The sequence below is a fragment of the Cibotium barometz genome, chromosome 21 (assembly GCF_041138505.1).
Source record: "Cibotium barometz isolate CiBa-2024 chromosome 21, ASM4113850v1, whole genome shotgun sequence".
Lineage (NCBI taxonomy): Eukaryota > Viridiplantae > Streptophyta > Polypodiopsida > Cyatheales > Cibotiaceae > Cibotium > Cibotium barometz.
In genome coordinates this window covers 20,551,784-20,574,433 of record NC_141066.1, presented here as the reverse complement: position 1 = coordinate 20,574,433, position 22,650 = coordinate 20,551,784, and the positions used below count along the sequence as shown (strand labels likewise).

At 43.6% G+C, this 22,650-nt stretch overlaps 1 protein-coding gene across 2 annotated transcripts in view; it reads left to right on the top strand.

The window, feature by feature from the left end:
* The first annotated feature begins 1,990 nt into the window (after positions 1 to 1,990).
* The window catches only part of LOC147626938 (uncharacterized), a 104,723-nt gene continuing 84,063 nt past the window's right edge, over positions 1,991 to 22,650 (top strand). The window contains exons 1-4 of one of the 2 annotated variants that reach the window (XM_086815491.1): positions 1,991 to 2,094; positions 2,327 to 2,428; positions 2,572 to 3,042; positions 3,143 to 3,272. In XM_086815491.1, coding sequence (XP_086671617.1) covers positions 2,415 to 2,428; positions 2,572 to 3,042; positions 3,143 to 3,272 — 615 coding nt within the window. In that variant the 5' untranslated portion in view covers positions 1,991 to 2,094; positions 2,327 to 2,414. Of the gene's footprint in view, positions 2,095 to 2,174; positions 2,194 to 2,326; positions 2,429 to 2,571; positions 3,043 to 3,142; positions 3,273 to 22,650 lie in introns of those variants that run through there. The other variant, XM_086815490.1, reaches the window with a different exon arrangement.

The following is a 22,650-nucleotide window of genomic DNA, read 5'->3' as shown; positions in this document are numbered from 1 at the left end:
TAGCTTGAGCGAAACCAGCAATGCAAAGTTTCCCATGATAGTATCGGAGTTAGAGATAGACTGGATTTCTATGCTCTAAGCCTTTACATATGGTCGGTATTCCAATTGTTCGACGTATTAATCAATTATACGGCATATTTTTCAAATGTACAACATATTAAATGAATTTATAAGGATAAGGTAACAAATGTCAATCAAAGATTAGAGGATTTTAGTGCTAGGTGCTACATTTTATTTGACCAAAATAGATAATCTTATCAATACTTTTTACAACGCATAATTGAATCATACATACACACGATATAATAATGATATCATACAATATACGATATATGTATCATACAATCTCACTCTTTCTTCACATATTACATAACATCCCCCCAACCAACCAACCATGATAGTATTGGAGTTAGAGGTAGAATGGATTTCTGGGCTCTAAGCCTTTACACATGTCGGTATTCCAGTTGTATCATTATATGACATATTTTTCAAATGTACAACATATCAAATAATATTATATATCTTATACAAAGAAAAAATATATAATTATTATCTATTTTAAACATTAAATAAATGTAATAGATAAATGCATGTTAATTTAATATTAATTATTATATAATAATTAATATTTTCACATAAACCATATAATATATGATTAACAATATATTAAATATTATTGATTACTAATATTCTCCAAGGAATTATATAACTTAAATCATCTCATTAGTTATACAACGTTAGCAACATGTCATGCGATAGTAATATTTTTTTAAGAAATCCAATTATTATTCTAATAATATACAATATAGTTGGTATTGAAAAGTGCATACCATGTGTTATCTTTACTAATCAAAATCATGCCTAATTATAGTATATTTAAATAATCTATCCATTATAATTAATTAAATACTATCTTATGATCATTAAAGGGCTTATATATATCAATGTGCTAAAAATATATTAGTATAAAATTATAAACATTGTCATGCACTCCAACCTCTCTAAATGCTTATTTCAGGATGAAATTTGGTCCAAAATGGCAAGAGAGGTGGTTAAGGATTCTGATGTGCGGTGCAAAGGGAGGTGGAGTGGATTGGATTAGAAAGCCAAACTGTTCTCTGACACTCCATTGAGGATTCAGTGTTCCCCCTTTTGTAGGTCCCTTTGTCTTAAGTGGAAGGAAGTCATGGGATTGATGAAGTGGGAGGGATGCACAAGGGTCACATGAAAATCTCTATTTAGTCTAGGATTATGGTGGTCTCATAAATTTACCCCCCTCTTGGTGGAGAGTAAGATGGAGCTCAAATACGTGGTGGAGATTGTTGTGGGACATGGATATCCCTTTAAAGGCTTAAATCTTTATGTGGAGAGTGTGTATGTGGGCTCTTCCCGTTGGATACAAATTGGTACATAGGAACTTTACTTCTAGGGTGTGTCCTAGATGTGGAACTGTAGATCATGCTTTCTAGGGATGCCCGACTATTAGGGGGTTGTGGAGCACAATTGAGAAATGGGTGTTCTCTAGCATAGGGGTTAAGGGGACTTGGGGGGATTGGTTGATGGGGAGACTGATAGAAGCTAAAGGGGCAATTAATTTGGCCTTCAACCTTGTTAGATATAGTTGTCTATGGGATATTTGGAACTCTAGAAACGGGCTGTGGCCGTTGTAAAAAGTTGATCAATGTATATGTTTCTGCTCTGCTTATAAAAAAAATAATAATTATGTTCCCAAAAAGAACATATGATTAGCAATATTATAGATTATTGATTAGTAACATGAATTGTAAGAAATATTTTATGTGTTAATATACCACTTCATTACTTATTTACCCAAGTATGATACATTACATTAATATGCAGAAACATCAGCAAATAAGATGAAATTGTTGTGTATTAATGATTTATTTGTTACAAAAAGGATACACTAAACTTATTACATATTAATATTGTTAATTGACTCCCCCACAAAGGTGGGAGCTACGTGTAGCTGCCTCTCTCGCCTGCTGCAAGGCAGCTCATGGGCATGTGAAGTGAAAGCAAGCTCCAGATGCTTTTGCGCTGGCAACGAAATAGTTCAATTAATTAATATTCAAGGTAAATCAACTTTATTATGATGTGATCTATTTAATTAGTTGAATTATATTTAATTAATCCAATAAGGCAACGAAATAGTTCAATTAATTAATATTCAAGGTAAATCAACTTTATTATGATGTGATCTATTTAATTAGTCGAATTATATTTAATTAATCCAATAAATTAGCATTATTCCATCCACAATGACTTGTTGCTAAACTATGCTAATTAACAAATTAATGATGTACAGGGAAAAGCATGTCAGCCATCTTTCCTCTTTTATTTTAATAAGGATAAACTGACCCACATCAGGATGCAGGGCTCCGTGTGAAAGGGCCATGTCAAAGTCCAGGTAAAGATTTGCAAACCCAAGTTCTAGCATTGCCCTCTCATGGACTTCGTCTCACACTGACTGCTTGTGTAATAGTGTTAGTTGTAGCTTTGCTTAATTCTTCACCATTGGCATTTTATTTGATTTGGTTTGTGATTTTTCAGTATAACCATGTTGGACGCAAGGTGCTTAATAGCATTGCCTACAGCTACAGAAACAACCACAAGGCGCCACTGTCTCCTTTCAGCATTGGCTAAGGATTGGCGGAAGGCCAGGTTTACTACTCCAATAAGCTGCTATCAGCATAACAATTCTCATGTTAATAACCCTCCTTGTGAGGCAGCATGTGGTAGCTGGTATCTCAAAGTGACTGAGATTTCAAGATGTGTGGCCCAATTTGGTCCCATGAAAAAGCACACAAATCAAACTCAGTCAAACTCCAAGGCATACATTATGGGGATGCCATTGTTTGACTTGAGGACTCATAATTTCGCCCAAGTGTGGAACAAAGTGAATGCTTGGGCTTTAGAAGCTCTCCTTCATGAATCAGGGGACATGAAGAAGTGGGTTCTGCAAGCCATAACTCTTTGCATCTCAATTTTCTTCTCAGGATTGATCACAGAGCTGGAATGCAGGTTAGCATTTATGATCAAAGTCCATGATGTGTTTCTTTATAACAAGCCTAAAGAGGCATGAAAAAAACCACTAATCAATGCTTGCAATGTTTTTGTACAGCAATGTTGCTTCTGCAACTCCTATCGGCATGAATCTGCATGTAACAGCCATTAATGAGGAAGTGGAGTTGCCGCCTATACCAAATGTGTTCTCTCTGCTAAAAGATATAGCTCTACCCACATTTGAGAAGGTAACCTACGCTTAAAATGACCTCTTGGAAATGTTTAAAAACACTTTATTTCTCGTTAACATGTGAGAAAAAGCACATAAAGTTGTTTTTCTTCTTTACTTTTATAAATTGCAGTCCCTCTCACCAATGAGGTGATAGCTCAATTGGTGAAGGTGTTTGCCTAGGACCAAGAGGTGCTGGGTTTAAAACCCCCCTTGGTGCTTCCTTGACGGCATTGCCTACGGGTGGATAAATAAGTGCCTACGGGCGGCTGTCTATGGACAATGAAATTTGGTAACTATGGGAGGATTTTGGGCCAAAGGCCAGTTGAAAAAGAAAAAGAAAAAATTTTAAAAAAAATGCAGTCCCTCTCTCCCATATCTGCATCTTGGAATTCATAGCTTAAAGGCTTGGAAGATTTGCAAGGGTTTGGGAACACGAACCAGTCCACTACTTTCTTGGTTTGCAAACGCAGGAGTTTCTGCTTTTTCCGATGCGTGAATGCACCTTTCTACTTCCACTTTTCCTCTCTTTCTACTCCATGGCAATGCCGTCCATTCTAAATTTTGATGACGATGTGGCTGGTCGTCACAGAGATGAGGGGAGGTTATACCGGATCTTGAGGAAAACTAGATGAAGTGGAAGTTGTGGAAAAAGCTTATTTTGATGTCGAGATGGCGAAGCTTCGTGTCACCATTTGGTCCATCTCCATTTCTGGAGCCACTTCTATGGGACTGTCACTCCATGGAGTGGCCAGATTTGTACCATGTTCACATGTGGCAAGGCCAGTGCTCCATGTGAAAGGGCCAGTCATTTGCTGTCACATGGACAGAAATCAGTTTTGTGCCACCCGTGTGTGACCAGTGTTGTGCCATATGGACGGGAGCCTGTTTGCTGCCACCCGTATATGACCAGGATTGCGTCTTATATCCATGGGACTGTCACTCCATGGTAGGGCTGATATTTGTACCTACCTTGTCTATGGGATTATCACTCCATATAGGAAGGCCCGTGCCATGAACACTTGTACATATAAATACGCCAAGAAATACACATGTATTAAGGGGGGGGGGGCGGCTCTTTCCAGCCCCAATGATGGTGTCAAGTGTTCTTTATCATTTTCAGTTTTAATGTTGCAAGTATTATCCATTGTTTGAATTAGTTAAGTGATCTAAAATATGTGTATTTTATCTTCTGATTTGTAGGCTTCCTGTAGGGAGCGGTTACATTGGTATCAGAGCCCGGTCGTCTCTCTTTCTCAAGAGGAGACACGGTGTTTTGATCGGAAGCAAACATAGACACTTGACTCAATGGACAGTCAAGGCAACCCTTTGGAAGTGCCAAATTCTAGAGGCCAGTCTTGTGCTTCTCGCGATTCTGATGCATTGCATGAAGGCACAAGCCTCTTGAGAGAGTTTATGATAGTGCATTCATGGGATAGCCATCCCATGGGAAAGAGCATGTGCATGAGGATGAGCCGCCCAATGCATTGAGGGTTGAATTGGAGCACATGAAGAAGCTTTTGCAGGCAAAGGAGAAAGAGCTGAAATTTTTGCATGAAGATCCCCATGTACAAAGTGTCATTGAAGCAAGGAAAACTGATGCTATGGTGGATATGACCTTTGATTCTATGGCTCGTGAAGTGGACAAGAAGCCAAGGGAGTTGGCACTCTTCTATCTCATCCGAAAGGGTGATCTCAAAGAAGGAGAGGATGGGGAGTTAGTATTCAAGAATCCGCCTCGTTTGAAGTAGGGAGACCCAACATCTCAACGGTTGAGGTCTTTTATACACAAGGAAGAGGTATTAGTCACTTCTCGCCATGCATCTACTCCTCATGGGACAGGAGGAAACAAGTATGTGCATGTTGGAGCTAGTGGGCGACATGATGGCCTTGTGGATTCAAAGGATGTATATCATAGAGAGAGTGGTCGGCGTGCAAGCCGAAAGACTTTGCCCATTGAGTTTTCTCGTGGTGAGACATTGCGTCATTTGGGGAGGTCACATGTATCTGGGCCACAGGTTAATAATGCACATGCCACCGTGCCTCGTGAAACATCTTTGGCTGCCCATGAAGCCCATGTAGAGAGGGCTGCCCCGTTGGATAAGGGGAAGAGAAAGAGAGAAGAACATGAATCACATCCCAAAAAGCTCAAGGAGTTCAAGGCAGGAGACAAGTCCGTGAAGTTAGATGCCTTTCATGGAGAGTATGATGCCTCCAAGGTGCTTGCTTTCGTGGCACAGTTTGACATTGCTTTTAGTGATGAGGACTTCACTGAGAAGTCCAAAATTCCTCATGTAAGCATGTTTTTGAAGGGGACAACCCATTGGTGGATCAGTGAAAAGACTACCAAAGATCATATTTGCACTTGGAAAGAGTTTAAGGACAGATTTTTTGCACAATTTTTACCTCCAAATGGGGAGCAAATGTAACATGCCGAAGCTTCAGAGAAGATCGGTAACTTCAATGCTCAGAAAACAGCACTCTTTTCGCGACGGAATTAACGCACAAAACTGAATGAATATGTACAGAAAATATAGAGAGAGGGGGAGGACACAGTATTGGGTCCCAAATACCCTCTGTAGGGCCCCCACCATGGATGGTGTATTTGCTTTATTAGAATGATGTAAATCTGAAAAGAAAATATAGAAATCTTGACCTTTCTTGGCTGAGAAAACTCTGCCCTTGACCTGCAGTCCTTCACCCCTTTGCTTTAGCAACTCCTTGGCTTGTCTAGCCCTTGTTTGCCTTGGCTCTTGGTGAAAAATGAGATGAAACAATGGGATTGTGACTCATCTATTTATACTACTCTAGGATGAGTAGTCGGCCAGCATTAATCCAAGCGGCCAGTTCACTTTCTGCCCACAACTATAAAATCAGCATTAAATGCTGAAAATAGCACAAAAAGCTGCGCTTCATTCCCTAGATGGCTAGGTATCATGTGCCTGAATTCCAAGAGGCTGAGCACTGATTTTGCAAGTACCCTCAGGCTGGGCACCTGTATGGGCTGCCCCATACTTGCCCTACACCCCTCCTAGGGCTGGATAACCAGTCGGCTATCCCTGGCCTGCCCCTAGGGCTGTCCTACAGCCCTCCATGGCCTACCCATGGCTGGTGGGTACAGCTAGGACCTTCCTGGCCCTCATGGGGGTGGTTTCACACTATGGGCTGGCCCCTTTTCCTATAATCAAACCCTAACTAACTACTCAGTGATCTGGCATCCGGTACCATACCAGATACACAGAATCCCTGACATCATTCCAGAGGGAAACTCATAGCGCGGACTGGCACTGTTTCATGTGCAGAACAATGCACACCTGACCTTGGACTCCTATGCAGGACAATGCACACCTGACCTCGGACGACTTTGATGGATCCCTGGGACTGACTTGTCCCGGACTGGGCTCACATGGGACCAGTTCACGATCCCAGGTCTTGCAACTTCTGTACAGATATGTCTACGTGGCATCCAAGTGCGGGATGCACGTGACATCCCCTTTTGCTTAACTTGACGGAAGCTGCATAGCCTCCAAATAATCCGTCGATAACGCCGGATAGTCATCGAAAAACTCTTTGTCGAGCCATACCGCTTCGTGGGTCCCTCGGTGAGTCGGTCCTCTCACTTCGTGAAGGAACTGTCTTAGTCTTTGGCCCGAGCCATGCTTGAAACGGTGCAGAAGGATCTGTTCTGGAACCATAACTTCTGCTTCATCAACAATATCTGGTTCCGCTTCGTCTTTGACTTCTGAAGGGACAGGACCTACATATGGCTTTAACCAAGTGACGTGAAACACATCGTGCATAGTCCAACTCGAAGGTAGCTTTAACTGCAGAGACACCTCATTAATCTTTTTCTTGATGGGAAAAGGTCTGAAGCTCCTGAAAGACAACTTTGGGCATTGCTTGCCCACCTGTTTCAACCTTTGCTTCATAATCCGAAGATAAACCCAATCCCCTTCCGAAAACTTCATATCCCTTCGGTCTTTATTGGCCTGTCGAGTGTAGGCCTCTTGCGCTTTAGCCAACTTGTCTTTAACTGACTCTAAAATCTCCTGGTAAGACTCCGTCACTTTGTTCGCGTCAGGTACTGAAGACGAGGTCCTGGTCAACAATGACTGGAAATGTCTTTCAAATTCTGCCTCATATGGAGTCCTGCCAATAGCTAAAGAAAAAGAATCATTCAAAACAGCTTGAACTAAAGGCAAATAAGATTCCCACTTACCTTGCTGATCGTGGACATAACACTTCAGCACATCAAAGGCCAACTGGTTGTATATCTCTGTCTGGCCGTCCGTGTGTGGGTGGAATGCACTGGAAAAATTCAATTTAGTAACAAAGCTATCAAACAATGCCCTCCAAAAATGACTGGTAAACTTGGCATCGCGGTCTCACACTATGGTCCTAGGAATCCCGCCAATCGGGTACTAATGCCGAATGAACAATTGGGCAACATCCTCGACGGTCACATTGGCCTTGCAAGGAATAAGCATAACAAATTTGCTAAATCTATCAACGATAGTTAAGCTCTGTGTATTACGCTTACTTGGAGTGGGAGGTAGATTCGTGACAAAGTCCATTGAAATATCTTGGAAAGGACCCTGAGGAATTGGCAAGGGCTGTAACAACCCTATCTTCTTTCCACGAGGAGCTTTCACCTTTTGACAAATATCACAACGTTGTACATATGTAAACACATCTCGCCTCATCTTTGGCCAATAATATTGCCGTTCTAATTTCTCCAAAGTCGAATTCATGCCCCTATGACCACCAATAATGGCGTCATGGGCATCATGGAGAAGAGCTGCCCTGAACGACTTCATGACACACAGTCGGCCTTTGTAGAAAAGCCAACCATTGCGTATCAGAAAGTGGCATGGTCCTATGGCATCCAATGTCTGTTCCCACTGTGTACCGAATTCCTCGGAATCCGTGTACGTGTGCTTCATGTCATCTAGTCCTGTACCACCAAGATCGAGTCTAGTGGTTTGAATCGTAGTCACTTGTCCCTTCCTGCTCAAAGCATCGGCCACTGGATTGGCCTTTCCTGGAAGGTACTCAAACATACCACCGAATTGCTGGAATATCCGACTCCAGCGGTGTTGTCGATCACTCCACTGTGCACTTGGCATTGTCTGAATCCAGTGTAATGCCTGATGGTCAGTGCGAACCTCAAAGTCACGGCCATACAGAAAATGTTTCCAATGTTTCAAGGACTGTATAACTGTGAGGAGTTCACGATCATAGACTGAGTAATTTTTTTCTGCGGGCAGTAACTTACGAGACATGTAAGCTACTGGATGACCATTCTGTTGTAACACACTGCCAATTGCGATGTTACTCGCATTGGTGATCACTTGAAATGGTTCATCCCACGAGGCAAGTGCTCAACAAGGCGCTTCTGATAAAGCCACCTTGAGGTTCTTGAATGCCTCCAACGTCGTGGAGTCATTCGAATCTTTTGCCTTCTTGTCTTCACACCCTTTAGCAGATCGGTGAGATCCGCCGAGAGATTAGAAAACTTGTCTATGTGGGTGGAGTATGCCTGGCATATACCCACAAAGGATCTGATGTCATAGGCTGTCTGAGGTATTTCCCAATTGACAATCTCGGCCACTTTAGCCGGATCCAGTCGAATGCCTTCGGCACTAATTATGTATCCCAAGTAATGCACCTGGAACAGATAAAATTCCGACTTCTTTTCATTGACGTAGAGCTCGTTGCTTTCTAGCAACTTAAGGACTTTCTCCACATCAATGTCATGCTGCTCAACCGTAGCTGAAAATACCAGTATGTCGTCCATAAATATGAACACACTTTCCAATCAAATCCCGAAAAACATGCATCATCATGCGGTTAAATGTAGCTGTGACGTTCGTCAAGCCAAATGGCATGACCACAAATTCATAGTGGGGCCGTTCCGTACGGAAGGCGGTCTTGGAGATGTCCCCCTCCACAATCCGCACCTGGTGGTACCCACTCTTTAAATCAAGTTTCGAGAACATCTTTGCTCCATTCAGACTCTCGAGAATATAATCTATTCGAGACATCGGGAATCTGCTCTTGATAGTCAGCTTGTTGAGTGCACGATAATCGACACACAAACGAGAAGACCCATCTTTCTTCTTGACAAATAAAATCGGGGTTGCAAATGGCGACACGTTGGGGCGGATGAAGCCAGATTGCAACAATTCTTGGAGTTGGTGGTCCAACTCCGATTCCATTGCCTTGGAAAGGCGATACGGAAACTTGCTCGGGGGTTCCGAGCCTGGGAGGAGGTCAAGCTTGTGGTCCTCCGGTCTGGACGGGGGGAGTTGGGGAGGGAGGTTGTCCCGAAGAAAAATCTTTTGGAACTTTTCATGGAGAGCCGAGTACTTCTCAGAAGCACTGGCCACTGTCTCGGCTGTCTAGATGTATATCATCGCACACTGTGCGCCTTTCCTGACTGCTCGCTTAGCCTGCAAGTGGCTTATGAGCAGAAAGTTCGAAATTCCTGGCTCACACTTAATGGTCACAGGGACGTTCGACACATTCCGATTGATCTGGAACGTGTGCTTGTCCCACTTGACATCTGGAAGAAAGTTGTGAAACCACTGAATACCCAAAATTATGTCTGTTCCTACAAGAGGGACAACCATAAAATCACGCACAAATTCTATGCCCTGAATAACTAACTTAGCACCTAGAGCTTCATACTTGACGCTCGTTGTTATGCCTGTGCTAAAACCCTCAACCTATTTCTCCAACGAAGTCAGGTCGAAACGGGCACGCCTAGCGGCCTGTTCCGTGACCACATCCTCCGTGCTGCCGTTGTCAAACAAGACGACTCTCTGGCCACCTATGTAGCCAAAGGAATAATTGCTCCAAATGAAGCACCGGGGTTTGAAGAACTAGCGGTAGCCGCTAGGGTCTGTGTGGGAGCTGAGGTCACCACCACGGAAACTGTGGAGGCAGCGGCAGCGGGCTTTGGAGGCTTCTTAGGACAATCCTGAGAAGTATGTCCTTTTGTATGACAAAAGAAACATCTACCCTCCTTCTTGTACTGAGAAAGCTCCTCAGCACTCAACTTGCCACCTGTTTTGCTTGCCTCCGCTTTCTGGTCTGGAGTAAGCTTAGACGCACTGTTCGAGTTCTTGGAGCCAGAGCCTCCTGGGCTCTGTCCTGGGGAAGACCCCGTCTGGTTTTGGCCTTTGCCCCCCGAGGCGGTAGCCTTGGGAGAAGCCGGCTAGGAAGTCTTGGACTTGCCACCATTATGCTTCATTTCTACACTCTGCGCAAGCGAGAGTGCGTCTTCAAAGGTGGCTGGCCGAAACATACGCATCTCCCATTGGATTTGTGTGTCAAGGCCATACAAAAACTGCCCTTTCTTGTTCGAATCAGATAAGCCTAATTGCAAACATAAGGTCGAAATTCTATTGGCAAACTGAAGGACCGGTTGCGCGTTCTGACGCGCTCCCCTGAACTCGTCTTCGAGTCGCTCAAGGTAGTGGGGCGATAGAAACTGCTACTTAAGGTCGCGGACAAACTCGTCCCACACATAAGCTGCCATACCTAATCTGGTGTGGGCATGAGTCCACTGAGTCCACCAAGGAATGGCCTCACCTTCCAAGTACCAACTGGCTGAGATCACTCTGTCAGTATCTGTCTTTCTAACTGCGGCAAAGTAAGCTTCAAACTGATGTAACCATGAATAAAGAGTTGTGGGATCGAGTTTACCATTATACTTACTGAAATTCATTTTCTCGGGAAAATGATTTGAGGGCGCCGCCGGTGTCAATCTGGCGTCCAAAGCTGCTAGGTAACGCTCGTGTTTCACGCGTCGCATGGCTTTGTCTTCACGTTGTCGGATCTCCAATGCACGCATTTGCAACTCAAGCAAAGAGCTCGTCGGCTGCGGTCGTGACCCCGCAAGAGGGTCCCTGTGTCGAGGATCTGGAATCTGGGATACGGAAGGAGAGGGAGGAGGAGATGGAAAACGCGACGCTGGAGAACGGGTACGCTCTTCCAGAGCTAAGATCTGCGCCTTCTGCTTGTCCAACTTGGTTGTCTGGTTTGCGATCGACTGCTCGCATCATCTGCTGGAACATATCTGTAACACTCAAGCCTTGTGCCCTAGTTGGGCTGCCTGGTGCACTTTGGTCCCATGGTTCTTGGTCTCTCTCGTCGTCGAAGCTCGCCATAGCAGGAAAACGCACTTCTTTTCTGGAACGCAATCTGACCATCCACTATCTGTGTGGGAGACGTCCGGAGGCTTCCGGAGGCTGAAAACCAACCGTCCTTCGAGGGACAGGAGTCACTCCGAAAGGGGTAGTCTACCGGCGTCTGAAAACCAACCACACAAGCGAGAAAAAATTCTGGTTTCTTTTCTGAATCTTTGCACTTGAAGTAGGCTCTGATACCACTGTAACATGTGGAAGCTTCGGGGAAGATCGGTAACTTCAATGCTCAGAAAACAGCACTCTTTTCGCGACAGAATTAACGCACAAAACTGAATGAAGATGTGCAGAAAATATAGAGAGAGAGGGAGCGGACACAGTATTGGGTCCCAAATACCCTCTGTAGGCCCCCCACCACGGATGGTGTATTTGCTTTATTAGAATGATGTAAATCTGAAAAGAAAATACAGAAATCTTGACCTTTCTTGGCTGAGAAAACTCTGCCCTTGACCTGTAGTCCTTCACCCCTTTGCTTTAGCAACTCCTTGGCTTGTCTAGCCCTTGTTTGCCTTGGCTCTTGGTGAAAAATGAGATGAAACAATGGGATTGTGGCTCATCTATTTATACTACTGAGTACTCCAGGATGAGCAGTCGGCCAGCATTAATCCAGGCGGCCAGCCCACGACTGTAAAATCAGCATTAAATGCTGAAAATAACACATAAAAAGCTGCGCTTCATTCCCTAGATGGCAGGGCATCATGCGCCTGAATTCCAAGAGGCTGGACACTGATTTTGCAAGTACCCTGAGGCTGGGCAGCCTGTATGGGCTGCCCCATACTTGCCCTACACCCCTCCTAGGGCTGGATAACCAGTCGGCTACCCCTGGCCTGCCCCTAGGGCTGTCCTACAGCCCTCCATGGCCTACCCATGGCTGGTGGGTACAGCTAGGACCTTCCTGGCCCTCATGGGGGTGGTTTCACATCATCCCCATGCCCACCCTAAGACTTGGGGTAGCCCTATGGGCTGGCCCCTTTTCCTATAATCAAACCCTGACTAACTACTCCGTGATCTGGCATCCGGTACCATACCAGATACACAGAATCCCTGACATCATTCTAGAGGGAGACTCACAGCGCGGACTGGCACTGTTTCATGTGTAGGACAGTGCACACTTGACCTTGGACTCCTGTGCAGGACAATGCACACCTGACCTCGGACGACTGCGATGGATCCCTAGCTGACTTGTCCCGGACTGGGCTCACATGGGACCAGCTCACCATCCCAGGTCCTGCACCTTCTGTACAGATATGTCTACGTGGCATCCAAGTGCGGGATGCACGTGACAGCAAACTCTCACACAAAAGTGGGATAGACTTGAGCAAAAAGACAATGAGAGTGTGCAACAATATGTCAACAAATTTTGGAAAGTCTTGCTTGAGGTAAGTCCCTTTATGCAACTCTCCGAAGATGAAAGGAAGAGGAAGTTTTGCTCCGGTTTGCAACCAACTTACCGTTCGGGCATCGAATTGCAGCCGAAACACACTCTTCAGCAACTCATACACACTCTTCAGCAACTCATTGCATCTGCTCTTGCTACGGAGCAATTGGTGCTTAAAATTAAGCAAGATCAGGGAGATTCTAAGGGCAAAGAGAGGGCTGTCCCAAACCTGCAAAAAGGTGGACAGCCACCTAAAAAGAGCTCTCGGGAAGCCCAAAAGGGAGGTAAAGCTTAAAGTGCCCCGTCCAAGGACATTGCACCAAAGAAGAATAAGTTTGGCTTGACCCCCGAGCAAAGGGAGTAATATGCAAAAGAGGGGAAATGCTTTTTTTGTGGTAGTAAAGAGCACATCTTTAGGCAATGCTCTACCCGCAAGCAAAAGCAAGAGGACAAGCCACCCAAGGCAAATGTGCATGCCATTCCCGATGTGCAGGGTAACACTGAGCATGATGGCAAAGAGAGAGTGGTATGCAAAGCTTGGAGACAAATCAAGGATCAGCTTGTCCTATTCATGTTTGATGATTGTGCAACAGATAACTTCATCTCTACAGAGATGGCAGCCGCCTTGGGCATAGAGATTGGGGAAATGGGACCCCAGATTGAGGAAGAGGCTGTTTTTGTTGGCAAAGAGGTGCAGGTCACTCCTCTTATTGGCAAGTTGCGCATACATATACAGGGTTATTTGGATCATGAGCATTTTTTGATTGCCCCTCTCAATGGATGTGATGTATTGCTTGGCAAGCCTTGGCATCATAGGCTTGAGCTCTGCAAAGAATATAAAACCAACAGGATCACCTTTATGCATAAAGGCCGCATGCATGTCATTGATGTTGGCAAATAAGGGGATTCTATCCCACGTGTATCTCACATCCAAATTAATAAGGCAATGAAAAAGAGTCTTTCCGCGTACTTGGTTTTTGTTCGTGACAAAATTGAACAAAGTAATGTGAATGTGGATGTATTGACTCAAGAAAGGCTGAATTTTCTTAATGCTTATAAAGATTGTTTTGCCGATGCATTGCCAGGAGAGCTACCTCCTGAGATACCCGAGGATCATCGCATAGATATTGTGCCAGGTAGTTCCCCACCTAACAAACCCGCATATCGTGTTTGTGCTGCACAACAAGAGGAGATTATGAAGTAGGTTAATGAGATTTTAGAGAAGAGTTTGGTTCAGCCAAGCTCCTCACCCTTTTGTTCTCTTGTGCTTCTTGTGCAAAAGAACGATGGATCTTTCCGCATGTGTGTAGATTATTGAGCTCTAAACAAGCTCACCATCAAGAATAGGTTTCCAATCCCACGCATAGATGACATCTTGGATAAGCTTGATGGCTCGGCTTGTTTCAGCCGTTTAGACTTGAAGAGTGGCTATCACCAGATTGGTGTGGTATCCTAGGATGTCCATAAAACCGCATTTAGGACAGCTTTTGGATTGTATGAGTTCTTGGTGATACCTTTTGGCCTTATCAATCCCCCGGCAACATTCAACCGTATGATGGATAGGATATTTTGACCCCATCGTAAGTTCATAGTTGTATTCTTTGATGATATCTTGGTTTTCTCCAAGAATGAGGAGGAGCATAAGACTCATTTGGCTACAGTGTTTGAAGATGCGAAAGCATAAACTCTTCATAAATGCTAAGAAAAGTGAGTTCTTCCTCACAAAGATACACTATTTGGGACACATTGTATCCAAAGAGGGTGTAAGAATGGACCTTGCTAAGATTGAAACCATTTGGAATTGGCGAGAGTTGCAAAATGTACATCAAGTGCGTAGCTTTCTTGGGTTATGTTCATACTATAGGCGATTCATAAGGCATTTCGCTAAGATTGCCTCGCCTTTGCATGATCTTACAAAGAAGAAAGCCACCTTTCAATGGACTTCGAATGAGCAAGATGTCTTCTTGCAACTCAAAAATGCTATCATTTGTGGGCCTGTTTTGATTGTTCCCGATTTGCAAAAGCCATTCACGGAGTGGAATGTGATACATGTGGGAATTGTATAGGAGCTGTCCGAAATCAAGAGGGTCATGCAATTGCTTATGAGAGCCGTCGATTGCATGATGCCGAGATCCATATGGACATTTATGAAAAAGAGCTCTTGGCTGTAATTCATGCCTTAAAAATATGGAAGCATTATCTTCTTGGGGTTGAATTTGTAGTCAAGACAAATCACCAAAGCTTGAGGTACTTTCTATCTCAAACAAAGGTTTCGGAGAAGCAAATGAGAATGGCAAACTTTCTTTCCATGTTTCATTTTCAGATTGTACATACTCCGGGAAAGAAGAATCTAGTGGCAGATGCTTTGTCCAGGAAGCCTTATATAGCTGCAGTTTCAGTGGCCTCTCATGGGGACTTATCTGCCATGCGTGATTTGTATCATTTGGATGTTGATTTTTCTCATATATGGACTGATTTGATGGCTGGTCACTCACATGCCTCTTATGTGATCAAAGAGGGTTATCTTATGAAGGATAATGCCTATGTGTGGTTAAGGATATGTGTCCAAAGGTTATGGAGGAATGTCACGCTCCACCTTATGCTGGTCATAGAGGTATTTTACCTACGACATGCATGATAGAAAGATGTTTCTTTTGGCCCAGCATGCGTAGAGGCTTATGTATGCGCATGCATTACCTGCCAAAACGTGAACTTTGATAGGCAAAAGCCTCCAGATTTGCTTCAGTCATTGTCTATTTCCTGGCAGCCGTGGGAAAGCATTACTATGGACTTCATTATGGACTTACCGAAATCCCAGCATGGGAATAATGCTATTTGGACCATAGTTGACAAGTTTAGCAAGCCAGCTCACTTTTTGCCCGTCAAGAAAACCATTAAAGTTGATCATATGGTGAAGCTTTTTCTTGCTCATATATGCAAGCATCATGGTATGCCTAAGTTCATTGTTGGGGATAGAGATCCCAGGACTACGAGCCTCTTTTGGAGGGCTTTATTTGATAACATGGACACTAGGCTTGAGTTCTCATTTGCTCACCACCCCCAAACAGATGGTCAAAGTGAGGTTGCAAATTCTGCTGTGTTGGATTTATTGAAGTGTTATGTGGTAGATCAAAAGAGTGCCTGGGAGAAGTATCTTCCACTTGTAGAGTTTGCCTACAATAACACAGTACATGCCTCCACGGGCAAGGCCTCGTTTGAGATTATTTATGGCAGAGTGCCCATCCTTCGTACAAAGGATGAGATTTTTGCAGCCGATGAGTATGTTCATGACTTGGATGTAGCCTTTGCTCAGGTGCGGACAGCCATTGTAAGGTCACAAGACAAGCATAAGAGGGCTGCCGACAAGCATAGAAGGGACATGCAAGTCAAGGAAGGTGATTGGGTATTGTTGAAATTTGAGAAAGCTAGGCTTTGGAAGAGGCCAGGACGAGAGGGATCATATCAAAAGCTTTCTACTCGATATTATGGACCCTTCAAAGTGATTGCAAAGATCAATGAAGTGTCCTACATGCTTGCTTTACCTAGCCATTGGAACATTCACAATGCTTTTTACGTGAGTCTTTTGCGGAAGTATGTGGGGCTAGATCCGGAAGAGACCGTCACAAAAGATCCGCTCGAGATTGATGAGCTTGAGGAGATCCTCCAACCAAAGCAGATTGTTTTTCACAAGGAGAGAAAGCTACCACATGGAAAGTTTTCCAGGAGATACCTTGTGAAATTTAAGAACTACTTATCCATTGATGCAAAGTGGGTAGATGAGGATTACTTTGTTGACTACCTGCAGCTTTTGTAGGTATATCTTGAGGCTTTTGAGTTGAGGTCAACTGTTTAGAAGCCGGGGGGGGATGTCACCATTTGGTCCATCTCCATTTCTGGAGCCACTTCTATGGGACTATCACTCCATGGAGCGGCTAGATTTGTACCATATTCACATGTGGCTAGGCCAATGCCCTATGTGAAAGGGTCAGTCATTTGGTGTCACATGGACGGGAACCAGTTTTGTGCCACCCGTGTGTGACTACTATTGTGCCATATGGACGGGAACCTGTTTGCTACCACCCATGTACGACCAGGATTCCGTCTTATCAATGGGACTGTCACTCTATGGTACGATTGATATTTGTGCCGACCTTGTCTATGGGATTGTCACTCCATAGGAAGGCCTGTGCCAGGACTTGTGTTTTGCCTGTGGGACTGTCACTCCATAGGAAAACCATGTCTTCACATTTCTGTCGTGCGAGTTTTGTGCCCGACAAGAAATCCTTGTACAAGTTTCATGAAAGGGAGATTTCGTCCATTACATGTGCACATGCATTTATGTTTGTATGCATAAACTTGTTTTCGCTGACTTGCTTTCGTGTGTTTGCTTTCTATGTCGTGCTAGTACACTGGACGGGGACGCCCCAGTGTACCGTGGGTGTGCTGTCTGCTGACAAGTTGGTGTGGCGTGTGAACAGGTGGTAAGTATTACTCTTTTTTACCTTTTCAAATGTAAAACCCCTTAAGAAATGTCAACCTTAATATTTATAAGGTTGGGTGTTCACACACATTTAAACATTCTCTGGACATTAGCTTTAATGTGGGTGCCCAACATTATTAAAGTTTAATAATATTATTTATAACTAGTATTCCATGGAAAAATACTGTTTCCCCACACGTGGATGGTTGGTGGGAGGGTGGTAGATGGAAAGTACCCGCCTTTGTACCTGCTGCCCATACCCGCCTCTGTACTTGCAGCCTGTACCCGCCTCTGTACCGGCAGCCTGTACCCGCCTCTGTACCTGCTGCTTGTACCCGCCTCTGTCCTGCAGTGTACACACGATTGTTCTGCTATCCAGTACTCGACTGTACTTGCAGCTTGTACCCGCCTCTCCTACAATTTGTACTTGACTGTACCAGCTGTTCCAGTATCAGATTGTACCTGCACTTGTACCAGTTGTTGTCCAGCATCTGCTGTTGCGAGCACCCGCCTACAAAGCTGTATTAGTTGCTATCTTGTACCCGGCTGTACCTGTAGCCCTTGTACTTGCCGACAGTTTTGGAGTGCATTAGAAAGGGGAAGAGCTACTGTACTAAGGATTGAATTTGAATCCTTGTGAGGTATTTATTTCTCTATTTTTAGATTTAGTTATTGGTAAAATTAAATGTTGTTTGTACAAGGCTTGTCAGGCAAAATATCACACCCTGTTGTCTTCATTAAGTAAGGCCACCGGGACGTTGACTTTTCCCATGATTACCTTGACCGTGCTCTCACATTTTGAGCAGCTAGTGAAGGTCATTTGGGTATGAGGAAAACTGGGAGCAAAGTTGATTCCGGAGCACTAGGTATTACTCCCTCCGCGGTGTTTCACTTTGCCAGGCGTTAGTATGGGCGTGCTTGTTGGTGCACGGTCCCGGAAGACCAATGAGGGAAGGTGTTCACCCAGTGAAGGTGGGAGATTACCTGTGACTTGGTCTACTCCGACAACTAATTCTTCATCGACAAAATCTTGTTGTTTACCAGTTGTACTCACTCGTTGTTATGGAGAAATCTTGCCTAGGGCCTGTGAACACTTGTACATATAAAAACTCCAAGAAGTACAACTGTATTGAGAGGGGGGCCGGCCTTTCTGGCCCCAGTGATGGTGTCAAGTGCTCTTTATCATTTTTCAGTTTTAATGTTGCAAGTATTGTCCATTGTTTGAATTAGTTAAGTGATCTAAAATATGTGTATTTTATCTTCCGATATGCGGTTACACTTCGGGAGAAGATTGGACTTTTGAGGGAACAACTCACGCTTTTGCAACGGATTGTCTGCCTCCTTTCGTGACCCCTAGCTCGATTGCCCCTTCTTTTACTCTGGATATCTTTGCGGGTGATAAGGAGCGGACCTAAGAGTTTACTGACTTTTGGCTGAAACGTTGGAACATTCACTTTGAGTTCCATTGTTTTCCTGACAACTAGAAAATTCAGGCTTCCTCAAAGGAGAGGCCTTGACTCTGTGCAGGGATATAAAAGAGAGACCTACTTCATGGGCTGATTTTGAGTCCGAGTTTCGAGCTGAATATTGTGCAAGTTGAAGATGAACTTGATATCATCACCAAGTTCATGGAATGCCCTATGACACTTATTTGCATAAGTTTAGAGAACTTGTTTCTTGTGTGATACATATGGATTCTCACACATTGTGTGGATTTTTTATCCGTGGATTGTCCAAGGATCATAAGCTCAAGGTGAAGAGGAACCATAACAAAACGTTGAAAGATGCCATCCACTTTGCTAAAATCTTTGATGAGATGATGGCCGGTCAAAGAATCCTCATAGCACTTCTACCGATTTGACCCCCAAGCGTAAACAAAAGCTGAAGCTTGGGAAGGCCGTCTAAAACCCGAATGAACCCAGTACTGAGGTGGCACATGCGATCGAAGTAAAAGATAACCCTAAGATTACTTTTGTTTTATCTTTTGGATCATAGTTTTTGACCCTTGCAATTTCATTAATGCCAACTTTGTGCAAAAATCACTAAGATTACAGTTGACTTGTATAACTCTCTAAGAGGGCTATGTGAGACCGACATTATTTTTAGTTGGTATTGGCAGGAGGTCTAGGTTGGGAGCCCCATTGATGTAGACCATGACTCATGGAATATACCTCCTGTTAATGTGGTTGGTCGCTAGTCCCTTATTTGGAAGGGTTTTCTATTCTAAAATGAGAAAATTTGTGTAGTAGATAGTGTTGAGATTAGGAGACAAATTTTATGTGAATGTCATGACACTCCTACAGTAGGGCACCCAGGGGTACAACAAACTTATGATTTGGTAAAAGGTATGTTTTATTGGCCTAAGATGAAGGCATATGCCCAAGACTATCTAGTGAAATGTCCTTAGTGTTAGGTAAATAAGGCTGAGTGCCTTAGAGTTGAGGATTGTTACTACATCCTTTGGAAATCTTGTAACATGTGGGAGAGTTTTCCCATGGACTTCATAGTGGGATTATACCGAATCCGCAGAGGACATGATACTATTTGAGTAGTTGCTGATGGACTAACGAAGATGGCTAGATTTCTATTGAGTAGGTCAACCGTTAAGGCATCTAAATTGGTGCAACAATTTATTGATAAGCTTTTCGGATTCTATGGTTTACCTTAAGACATAGTAGTGATAGGGACTCCAAGTTTTCTAGACACTTCTAGGAGTTAGTTTTTTAGAAATTGGAAACTACATTGTGTATGAGTTCCTCATATCATCCTTAGTCTGATGGGCAAACAAAGAGAGTCAATTGGATATTGGAGGATATGCTCCATGCATACATTTCATGCGACGGTCTGATTGGGAGAGGTACATCGCTATGGTCAAGTTTGCCTACAATTGTGCTAAGCATTCGGCTATTGGTTATAGTCTATTTATGCTAATGTATGGATGTCAACCTAGATCCTACGTGACCTTGGGACTTAGGGATATTCGGATTGATGCGGCTAGAGATTTCTTGGTTGACATGTAGGAAATGCTAGTTTGTGCTACAGATGCTATCAAGAGTGGTGAGATAGGGAGTTTTCCAAGGAAATGCTTGTGTTTGAAATTACCAAGAGTTCTAAGACTCCGAGGATGAGAAAGGTTGTGAAATTATCTCCTGGATCTTACAAGATTCTAAAAAAGATTGGTAAACTCCAAATGTACGAGTTCATTCAGTTTTCCATGTGAGCAGACTCAAGGAGAAACTAGGTTTGGGCGAGGATAACATTGTGTCACCTCGGGATCTTGTTGATGTTGAGGACTTGTCCTTTGTTCCACGTGAGTGTGAGCTCGTGGTTGACTTTAGGGAATGCTGACTTAGAAATAAGTTGATCCTTTAATATAAGGTTAAGTGGAAAGATCCTTGAATATAAGGTTAAGGGCTAAGGAGGACTCAACTTGAAAGTCAGTAACATAAACCCCACATTCATTTACGAGGATGTAAATGTATGAGGAGGGGAAGTATGTTATGTACCTGATGCTAACCTTGGCTTAGTTAACCTAATATGGGGGTTAGGGGTGCATGTTGATTCTCGAGGTAAAGGTTCATATATGATTGAGGAGTGGTTGTTGTTGTCTTATAGTTAGCACCTGGGCCATGAGTCCATAGCATGATGCAGATTAGCAAGTGGGCCCTAGTGGTATAGGACACCAAGGTTGAGTGGGACTGAAGCCTTAACCCCTAGGCTCAGGGGTGGCCTACGAATGTAGGCCTAGGGTTGTATGGTGAGTTTTTGCATGCGATACTTAGTTAGGATTAATCATGGGTTTTTGCCTGTGTTTAGGAGATCTTGGGTGGGGTGGACCAGGCAGACCTCTGACACTCTTGTCCCCTTATTGAACAGGTTCGTAAATTGCGTAGGTGGTTGTGCCCTCCTACCTTAAACTCAACTCAATACAAGTGTGTGGCTACAACCATTGCATGGCAAGACCAAGAAACACTCCTCAACTCGCTTGCAAGACTCATGACTCCCCCTTGGAATGCTTAATTCATCCTTGTTTGAGGATGTTTCTTGTGACATCCTCTCCTACTTATTTTGAAACAAAGGGAAGGAGAGCCAACCTTGATGCTTTCCACTATACTCTGTACGTCTTCAATTCTTTGGTCTGGATCTGATAATTAATCTTTGGGTATAAGAAAGCCCAACATCTTTACAAAATATGCTGATGTTGATGCCACTTCAAGCAGCTTCTCAAAGTCTTCGATTATATGTTGCCATTCTTGCAGATCTTGTATTGGAAGTCAGATTTAACTCACTTGGCTCAAAGCTTTTAGAAGACCCCGTTGGAAGAATCATCACAGTACTAGAACCATGTGGGATGTCTTTTGGAGGAGATTTTGGAGCTCTTACAGGGAGTCAGAAGGTTATGCTTCTCTTTTGGCTAATGGTGCAATGTGCATGGTGAATTGCCTGCAAGATCAGTCACAAGTGCACTTTCCGAGATGCACTACGCCTTCAACCATTCAGCATTGCATTTAGCGATGCAAAGAGGCCCAGAGAGGATTGCACTTTCTTATGTCAAGAAAGGATCTTACTATATCACCTTGGCTCCAGTTGCGTGCCTCATTTGTTCAGTTATGTTTATGATGGAGTTCCTGGAGATGGTGCTCTATATGCTACCCATGGGATAGTGCATACCATCACTCTAGCGCAAATTCTGCAGTCTCCATTAAGATCCTGTTTTAACATTGCTTTTAGAGATACATAAAGGCCCAGAGAGTATGGCACAAAATAAGCTAGACCAAGAAACACATTTCACTTTGCTGGTTAAAATTGTTATTAATGAAACACAACTGAAGCATCTATCACTACTAAGAATTTTGAGAACGATTAAGTTATAGTAGAAACTTATGTTTATTTCCATCTCTTACCCCATTTCGGGGCTGGTGAACTTCTCCCAATCTGTGAATAATTGGAGATCCTTAAAAGAGAGAGAAAAGCATTTTCTCCTCCATTTTCACCACCTTTTTTCAAACTAAGATCAAGCATTTTAGGTGCCATTTCGGTAGCCAAATTTAAAAACATTTCATTTTGGCTGTTTTGGAGACCCTTTTGTTCCAATGCTGAAACCATTTTGGGTAACACATTGACAAACATAAAAATACTCTTTGAAGTTTGATTTTGCAAAGACTGCTTACGATTCCTGCTGCAAGTAAGGCTGATTTGGACACCTTCTGTCTGCTGGATTCTGCTGCAAGGCACTGCTTAATGGAGCTTTTGGGGCTACCTCGCAGTTTACTGTTTGGCTTGGTTGGCCAGCTGCACGATCAGCGTGCTTGGGGGGAAAGCCCCTTCC